Here is a 10,596-nt window from a genome sequence, read left to right on the forward strand (position 1 = left end):
AAAAAAGAACAAAGTTAATATAAAAGTAGAAACTATTCAGGAACAAGTATGCACAAAACAATTCATTTTCTGACAGCAGGTCATAAAATTAATATATATATATATATATATATATATATTGCATTTTACAATATACTTTAAGCTTCTAATTAACTCATTAATACTATTTTAGAATTTCAAAGTAACATCCTATGTAATTCCAAGATACTTAAATGTTCCTTCTCGCTCGCAATTCGAAAAAATGTCGAGAGCTGAGAACAAATGGTTCAGAGGAAAGTGAAAAGAACCTTGAAAAAGAAACTTGACTGTAAGTTAAGATCGAAACGCACGTGATCTGTGTGCCTATGCCTATATTCCTGATAGATACAATATATGAAAGTGAACGGTTGTCAGTCGCTACTACGTGCGTTTCTTTTCGTGACGGTTTACCCACAGAATTAAGAATTAAGCATGTATAAAAACATTACGCTTTTTCGATTCTCAATAGAAAGTTAACGTTTATAATAGCAGTTAAACCGGTTTGTCCATCATTAAGTTAAATTCATAAAGAAATTTCACAAAAAGAAGAAATACTTTGGAAAATGCCAAAACTCTTAATTCTCATTAAATACGGTAATCAATATGCATATATGTGTATTACTAATAGATAATAATTTTTATTTATTTTTTATTTACTTATTTTTATTTTATTTTAACTACAAAAATGTGGGTATGTATGAATCATAAGTTGAATTCTATAAAAAAGCACAAATAACGTTATATAAAAAAAAATTTCCTACGACATGTTCAGAATTCTTTTCACTTGTTACGAAATACATTGCAAATTGAGAAATATTACCTCGCCGTGAAAGGTGAAGTTACCCTCCCATATGAAGGGTATCAGCCATAATTCGTATGAATCGGGCACAATTGCCTTTGGTAATCTGACATCTATTTTCTTCTTCATAGGCGTTGGCGAGAAACTTTTCCCGCTCGGCAAAAGCGGACTGTCGAGAAAGTCGTCACATTGCTTGACTTGTTTTTCCTCGAGACAAGGTGCAAAATGATATACCAATAAACCAGTGGCGACCAGACTAATCAGAAAAAATGCTCCCAAGAAGAAGGCACCACACCGGGAAATTGTGCAGCCTCTCTTTCGTCCGAACGTGGTTGTGTGTGCATCCATCATCGCCAGAACCTCGCGGGACTGAGTCATATCATGTGGAAGCTTAAAAAGAAAAAATATGCGCATTTTTCAGTTCTCTTTCTTCATTTTTATGCTAATTTATGCTAATTATTGCAGTTTATAAATACCTAACATTATTTTTTATCTATATTTACGTCATCTGCTTGATTGGTACATTATCTCATCGTTCTATTATGCTTATTGTTATCTAAATGCATTAGTAATTTTAAATTGACGTTGAAGTGCAAATAATAGAGGAAAGATATCAAAACTATAAGTTTTCTAAACCGATATACCTTATGTCTCAACAGTTAAGTGCTGTATTTTATTTTACAGACCTGAGAGATATTGGCCTTACATAATTAACTATAATAATACAGTTTACTTAAAAAATTATTTTCCTACATTAATTTACTACAAAAATTTTTATTTGATAATTTTTTCTTTAGCAAATTACGTAATCTAAATAAATTTACATGCTATGTAGATTCCTGAATCTATTTTATTTCTGTTTTTATCTTTATTGCTTCTTTCATAATTCTCTATAGTTAAAAAAATTAGAATAAGTTTTAATACCATATGTTTTAATACCATAATTAATGTTGAATACTAAAAAGGACTCCGATAAATAGTAGTCTTCTTCGAGACTTTGTCTGTATATATTCTCAAATATTTCAAGGTTTCCCATTATTAAAGTCAAGATCAAGAATTGCAAGATATATGCAATCCTCTGCATATATAATCGATAAATTCCTTTGCACTTATTTCTATATATATATATGGAAACTATAAATTATAATATCAAGTATAACAGTACAATCATCGTAAACAATACTATCGAAGGTCGCGCACACATATTTGATTATATTAATGTCAAAGTAACAGATAATGTACGAATCTGCGAAAGCGATAGTAACAGGAAGATCCAACAACTTTGAATTTGTATCTGAACAGACTTACACCCGTATGCCTGTTATCATCTTTGCCGAAAAATAAACACGAAGAGAAAAAGAGAAAGAAAAAAAGAGAGAGCAAAAAGTGAAAATATCCTGGTATACATAGATATTTAATACTACGAGTACGATAAAATAGCACACAAAACAGCATACTTAATACTACATAGGATGAAACAATGCATACAGAAATCGGTCAAAATAATTTGCAAAGATAACGTATAGTTGCTGTTACAACGATATGCCTAACAATGTCGCATTAAAATAAATGCCACGTATACTCATTTCTATGTTCACTATTTTGTTTATTAATTTCTGTAAAATTTTAGTACTCTACAAAAGCTATATACAAAATATCAATATAATTTAAATATTTATTTAATATATTTTTTTAAATATTGATACACAGTGTGTGTATAATATTTTCCAGTAGATCAAGACACTACATCTAGACAAGTAGATCCAGATCTGTTTTATTTTCCAGCTGAAGAGAAATAGTACAGTCATATGTTTATTTTAAAAATTAATCAGGATAAATATGTAAAGAAAACAGAATAAATAATTGAAACAATTTAACACTTTGACTAGCTGATTTATATATTATTTGTATTTTGAAATTGTGGAAATATTTAGATTGAAAATCATAAACATGTCAAAACAAGAGCAATTTTCGCGGGATCATCGTATATAAAAATTTTTTATCTCGCTTAAATCGGGTGAAGGCAACCAATCATTGAAAGTAATTTCACGTTCCAAACGCCTCGAGTGAGCGTGTCAAGGAAACGCGAGTGGCATGCCTGAATTGATGTAAGGTTCTTGCACCGGCGTGAAATAATCTTATACATACAACACAACTTCGCATCCTAACCGAGACAACGGTGCAACTTGAATAAAAGATGACTGTTGTGCGAATTGGTGTTGCATAAACGAAATAAAATTGATAAAAATTTCCTATAAAAATGTCCTAATATAACTCTCATTGTGAATATTAGACTAGCAATTATAGATAACAGTAAGAGACGTGCTTCCATGTTACAAAGCAATATTTAATCAGTTTTTATTTGTGAGATTTACGTTGATGTCTAATTGTATGTATATATATACGAGAGCATTTCAATAAATAAGGTAACAAAACCTGTATTCTTATGATTTTGTTACTTTATTCATCCATTTGCCACAATTATATAAGTAAAACGAAACACATTTCCACGCGCGCTGCCTAATTTATTCGTTTATATTTAAATGAAGAAACGCTACGTCAAATTCAACAAACACTTTATATCATGAATCGTCAAAATAAACACTTGGGACCACATGTTTCCCACCTGTCGACGGCTTACTTTCCACCTGTAAATTATTTGCCAGCAAATAACTTGCACTTCCTCGTTGAAAACGACCGCTGAATAATCAGTCGTGCAGGTTTTGCGTCGCAAAAAATATAATATATGTTTGAGAAGCCTGTTATAGTATTGTAGTTCCTTCGATGTATTGCCGTTGCATTAATGAACATAGCGCACGCATGTCATATCGTTGATGACAAGATTTATATCCGTGTCTATATTGCTAAGACAAGAAAGTTGATTGCAAATTTCCTGAAATCTCGCGGGCTCCATTATTCTGTCACAGATTACAAAAGACTCTTACATAAGGAAAGGTCTTCTTATCGTTTTTTCGATTACACATATCCTCGTATTCCTCGTCTTACCAATCCAACATTATTCAAGGTTACTCAAGGTATTTCGCGAAGAACACTACACATTCGTATATACATATTCGAAACATTCCCGGCTTATCTTTAGGGTATGAACAAGGATTAATAAACATGGAATAAATATTAATCTTACCCCCCGTTTGATCCTTGTGTAAAATTATATTATATTACTGGATTTGTTTTTCTTACCAGATGAAAATCATATTTCAATAAAATTCTATCCATTTGAATAGATTGACATTAGAGTTAGCGCTAATTAAAATCTTTTGCATTATTCGTTTGAAAGATTTAAACAATCTACCTTAATGTAATCGTATTTAAATATTTTAACTCTATTGTAAATATACCGTAAAGTTGTTGTATTAAAACAGCTAATATACTTTATTGTCTTTCTTTCTTCAAATAAATGTTATTCGTACAGGTGATACTCTTATTTCTCAGATATTTACATTTATATTTGTGCTACAGTAATAACATCGCAGATTCATACGTGAGATTTCAACAAGATATCGAAAGACTCCTTCATATAATCTTTGTATCAATATAAACTTTCTCGAGAAAGCAAATCTCAAATTTTTTTAAATTGTACACCAATAAAATCGATCAATACCGCGGTCTTAAATATCGCCTAAATCCGAACAGTGAACTCACATAATAAATATCTATCCGTAGCTGCTTGGACTTTTATTCCACGACACGTTGTACCATCAAACTCCGATCGGAGAACAGAATCACATCGGCAAATAGCGAGAGCACTCCACTCCGCTCGATGGTTAGCGTGCAACTGCCAAGAGTGCCAAGGAATATCGAAGCGACGATACAGCTTCGTCTCTTCCTTCTCCTGGTCAATCGAGTCTCCTGGTCGCCGCCCCGATCGGGGCTTCTATATGTAATGTCCTTCCATCTGCCGGATGGATCACCTGCGTGCCATCTTCCATATCATCGTGCGATCGGTTTTCGCATCACAAGTATAGTCATAACGATCGATATTTAACGATATCCACATCTTTCGGATGTGAGTTTTCTGTCTCCTTCTGCGGATTTTTCGATCAAATTCAAAATCAATTTTTCTTAACAATTATTTCATTAGACACCATTTTTTGTTTCTTTTTATCCTCGTATCTTTTTATGTAACATGGAATCTTCTCAGAGTGAAATCTTAAATTAAAATTCCATTGCAATAAAAGGAAAAAATTTTCAAATTGACCAAATTTAACAAATTCAGATATTTCGTAAACATTAAACACAGATTCTTTTGCACTAATTCTTGGGATAAAGGATTTTTCTAATCATCTTTTCTGCTTACTAAAGATAAAGATAAAGACATTTTTACTTTATAAAAACATAAATTTTGCATTTATTATTAAAACAGCTTATGCAAAAAAGTCAGATTTACTAATTTTAATGAAAATAATATTTAAAAAATAATACTTCTAATGTTTACATAATATAATTTTTTCGTATTCTAACAAGATACTCGTGGACAGATTACAATACAATACGTATGTGCTTGTTATGTAAATGATTATGCATCAATGATTATGTATATTGTTGTATGATTATATTTCCAAAATGTTACATTATTATTGTTTGTTTTAACTAGATTAAACTTAAATAAATTTTACGCTAGAAAGTATCTATAATCTAGATACATGTATCAAATGAGAGCTCATTAAAATGTTAAATGAACAACGTGCAGTATTCGCAATAATTAATTAGTTATCGAGAGAGTGAAGAATAATGACGCAAGTATTATACTGATTTCCTTGAAAAAGTAATCTTGTTTCATATAGCAATTACAAACTATCAACAAACCATTGTCCAATTATTATGAAATTTTAATGTGTTTCACACCGTGTTAACGGAAAAATTGGTGTATATGTATATGTATATAATACGTAAAATTATTGTACGTAACAGTGATATAATAGTATAGAATCTTCACATTTCTGAGAAATAAAAAAAAATTTAAAGAATGGAATACTTAACGTTAAAATGTTTTTTTTTCTGCAAATTTGAATTTTATCATGCTCCTCAAGATATGTACATATACTTTCTCCTTAGCTATTTAAACTACGATCCCCTGGCGAGTATAACTCGCAGATATAACTGTGTAATCAACGTAGTATTTGCGCAATGAGAATCACCAGAGACAAAAAGTTTTATCAAAATAAGACCAGAGATATGGGCATTTCTTTGGTTTGTGCAAACATTACATTACGCGCACACCTGGCGAATCTTCCATTTATAGGCGAAAAAGCGAGCGCGCAAACTTAAACTCTTATCTACGGATCCTATAAACAAAGAATTTATATCAAATCAAAGAAAAAATATAAAATAATTAATCAAACATAATTGCAAAAATAAAAAAAACAAAAAGAAAAATCGCAGAATACGCATAATATTAGTATCAAAACCGCAAACATCAATATTGCGATTATGATATTAATATTGTGCGTTTCATATTCAGTGATTTTTCTTCTCGTTTTCTTATTTTCTCAATTATGTTTAATTTTGAAACAATTCAAAACTATGAAATATCAATACTATAAAACCGCTAAAACCGCAACAAATCTAAACAAATTCGAATACTTAACGTTAAAATGTTTTTTTTTCTGCAAATTTGAATTTTATCATGCTCCTCAAGATATGTACATATACTTTCTCCTTAGCTATTTAAACTACGATCCCCTGGCGAGTATAACTCGCAGATATAACTGTGTAATCAACGTAGTATTTGCGCAATGAGAATCACCAGAGACAAAAAGTTTTATCAAAATAAGACCAGAGATATGGGCATTTCTTTGGTTTGTGCAAACATTACATTACGCGCACACCTGGCGAATCTTCCATTTATAGGCGAAAAAGCGAGCGCGCAAACTTAAACTCTTATCTACGGATCCTATAAACAAAGAATTTATATCAAATCAAAGAAAAAATATAAAATAATTAATCAAACATAATTGCAAAAATAAAAAAAACAAAAAGAAAAATCGCAGAATACGCATAATATTAGTATCAAAACCGCAAACATCAATATTGCGATTATGATATTAATATTGTGCGTTTCATATTCAGTGATTTTTCTTCTCGTTTTCTTATTTTCTCAATTATGTTTAATTTTGAAACAATTCAAAACTATGAAATATCAATACTATAAAACCGCTAAAACCGCAACAAATCTAAACAAATTCATATTATAAGACGATCAAATTATAAGATAATTTCGGAGATAAATGATTTAAATCAAGTCATACATTATATACTTTCGAATAATTTATTTAAATCCTGTTTCTAATCAAAGGAGATACTAAAAAAAAGAAGAATTTTAGCAAGAACTGTTTTTCATTCTTTATGAAACGCATTGCATTCAGAGAAATCATTTAAAAGATATATTACCATATCCACAATATATGTATACATATATATATATATATATATATATATATATATATATATATATATATATTGTATATATATTTCTCTCATAAGAATCATATATGTCTCATGAACATCTGTAAAAACACTGATACATCTGCGTAAATATCTAGGATTGACGTCGCATGATTATCTCATCATAATGATATAAACCACTTGTTAGCATGGTGAAAATTATTTTGTCGCCAAGCAATTAGAAGCAGTCTCGTTTAAACGACATCGTGTATTACACGCGCGTATTGCAGGGAAGTAGAAACTTTAATCCGTCAATCGAAAATCGATAAGTTAAGATCGCATGGATCAGTTCAATAAGCACCTAATAATCGTATAAATTACCAGAAGGGGGAAGGGGAGGGCAAATAATTGATTTAGGCGAACGAGCGTCTCTAATTGATTGAAGTCATCCGTCAGAGACGGCGCGTAGCGTCACACGCGATTTATCACACATGAGACCCGCATTATTGAATCTCGTCTGTACCATCGCACACTGACGATATGTAAGTGCAAAAGTGAATTAACCCAGAACTCCACTTTCACAATCGCGTCATACCTCAGATGCGGGATTGCGAATTTAGTTAAGATGCATTCGTGTACATCAATACATTATAGTAAATGTAAACTGCACCTCCACATATATTTTGTTTTATTATTCCGTTTTTTTGTTAAAATTTTTTTTGAGTAGTTTTCCTTGGATAGATTAATTTTTTCTATGATGAAATAAGATCACCAGAGAAATTGTTTAATCCTTAATTTTGTAGCATAAGCTTGTCTTTATTTAATCAAATGACCAAAACTAAACCGATGATATTTGCTAGATTTAATACCATCTTTTGGTGTAATAAGTTCCCATTTATCGATGAATTGTTATAAAAATTATACCAAATATAAATATAATACCAAATATATAATATCAAATATAAATTAAATCGGGGATAAAAGAACACACATGAATCGCCTCGTATTGGCCAGCGTACAATATCATTTTTCATTTATGTCGTGTTTGGCAATGTTCCTTATCATGGCGACGCACAGGTCGAAGAGAGAAAGCTTCGCTATTCCATTACTGTTTAAACTCTTATCGGTCTTATGTAATTCACTAATCGAAATTCCCGAGAGGATGGCACATCAAATTACCTGAAGAACGCAAAAGCTCTCGAGATCCGAATACGGGCAAATCGAAAATCCCGGATGGAGCTCATGCCGGGAAAGGGATAATCTTACACCGTGAACAGAACGAAGACACGGTCCATCTATGCCGTACAGCTTGAATTACGCTTCATTGTGGTGTGCCCTTACGGAACGAGACACCAATGTATTCACCATTGTAATCGAGTATGTACCTATCGCAACGTGAACGAAACCTGTGTAGAGATCCTTCTTCAGCGAACTTGAAAATTTTATAGGCTTCTCTTCCGCCCGGATGCGCTTCCTTCGTGTTCCTTTCGCGTTCCCTTCGCGGTGATACAGGATGTTCAGTAATAGGAGCAATTCGGGGGATACACGTGACGATATATTAATTTGTCTTCAAAATTAAAAAGTTTTCTTCTTATTGTTAATAATAAGTAAATCATTTCTGAGCAATCGATTAAGAAAGAAGTTTTTACGAATTACGTATTAAAAATATAGATCGATAACAAAACCTAACTCTTCAGCTAATCTTGCGAAAAAATTAATTTAATATTATAAAATCCGGACTTGATACACACCCACATAATTATCGTAATATTTATAATAATATGTAAAAACTATAAAAAAAAAACTATATAAAGAAATTTTGAAAATAAAAATTATTTCCAACAAGGAATATCATACTCTATTTTCCAAAATCATTTATTATTAAATATCCTTTGTTCTTTAATATATACATGTATAAAATGTATCCGTTAGAATGTTGAAACCGTGCCCGAAACGTGCCCACAACAATTATATTCGCCTGTCTTAACGTAAATGCTAATTGCGATATAATATCAGTGATCTTGGAAACAAGAGACAGGAAGCACGTACACACGTTTACATTTGCTGAAGTGTAAAGATTGTCACAATGTGTACGACGTTTCGATATTTCGCAGCAAAGTTATAAAACTGACAAGGAAGGTCAGTTATTTGTCACAATGACAGGCACTTTACTAAATAACTGCTAAATCATATAGACGAACGTGTGTAGGATTGGCAATTCAAGGAGACGCAACGAGATGTTTTCTTCCGACTAATTCGCTGTGTGTATGTGCGCACACATTGAGTAATACGTTCTTATCCAATATTGTAGTACAATATTGGATAATATTTTGTCCTTTGCTTAATGTGCGTTACATATAAGAATGATATCACTTCACGGCAGACGTCATTGCTTAGCGTTGAAATGCGCCAAATTGATTATCACTGATAAAGTTATTAATAATCGAATGATTTCAGCGTATCACGCATTTCGAATCCCGATGCACGCGTTAATAAATTCGCGTTTCGCACTGAAACCGGACAGCCTTGCAAAAAATGTAATTTGGTTTATCGACCAACGAATGGATATTTACCTTGCAACGTAATGCGCATATTTGTCCATTGACTAGTGCATACCCGGTGTATTCACCCTATATCTATACTACTGCTATTATCCACTTGGATCCCGCCGCCCATCCCCGTGAATCTACTTCCGCTCGTCGCATATACTCGTAAATTAAATCGTATAATCGGATAACGAGAGCTGCCTCCTCGCAGCTCGAGCGAATAACTCGCGATAACTCGATCTCGGCGCGAATCGTCTTGTCCGACAGCCCCGCCTGTTGACCTGTTATCAATATCTCGGTAGAACCGTTGCGAAGCAATCGCCTTACTCTATAAACGAAGAGCTCATGTCGAGCAATGATGCTACGAGAAATTGTAATTTCGTAACTGTGTTTGAAAAAGATAAATGAAAATTATACGGTCTGCTCGGCTTGTCATATTTTTTCGCACTTAAACTTGATCAGATTAATGTTGAACAATTTTTTAAACTAAATTCTAAATATTTTTATAATTAAATGTTTAATATTATTTTTCTACTTAAATAAAAGATTTGATAAAATTATATAAATAGTGTGAGATTTTATTATATGTATACGGACGGGTATAAAAAATATATAAATTGTTGTTATATATTTTTTATATGTATGCTTTCTTAAAGCTTGATTTTTGAAAAAATTGCTATTTTAAAACCGGAAAATTATTTCATGTTTCATCAATTTTATTAATGAAAATTTATTCTAAATTAAAGAAATCGGCCGCAGAAGAGCTGTAAATCCGCGATATTCTATATAATATCTGCTTATACAAACTTATATAAAAGTCATTCTAGT

General features: G+C 31.6%; 1 protein-coding gene across 3 annotated transcripts in view; it reads right to left on the reverse strand.

The window, feature by feature from the left end:
- Positions 1–10,596, reverse strand: part of LOC115240047 (aminopeptidase N-like) — a 34,719-nt gene that overhangs the window by 7,798 nt on the left and 16,325 nt on the right. Inside the window, exons 1-2 of one of the 3 annotated variants that reach the window (XM_029815000.1) lie at positions 4,481–4,670; positions 839–1,207 (exon numbers count right to left, since the gene is read on the reverse strand). In XM_029815000.1, the coding sequence (XP_029670860.1) occupies positions 839–1,195 (357 nt within the window). In that variant the 5' untranslated portion in view covers positions 1,196–1,207; positions 4,481–4,670. Of the gene's footprint in view, positions 1–838; positions 1,208–1,293; positions 1,359–4,480; positions 4,671–10,596 lie in introns of those variants that run through there. The other 2 variants (XM_029815002.1, XM_029815001.1) reach the window with 2 other exon arrangements.

This window comes from Formica exsecta, unplaced genomic scaffold, assembly GCF_003651465.1.
Source record: "Formica exsecta isolate Colony F162 unplaced genomic scaffold, ASM365146v1 scaffold4, whole genome shotgun sequence".
NCBI classification, from domain to species: domain Eukaryota; kingdom Metazoa; phylum Arthropoda; class Insecta; order Hymenoptera; family Formicidae; genus Formica; species Formica exsecta.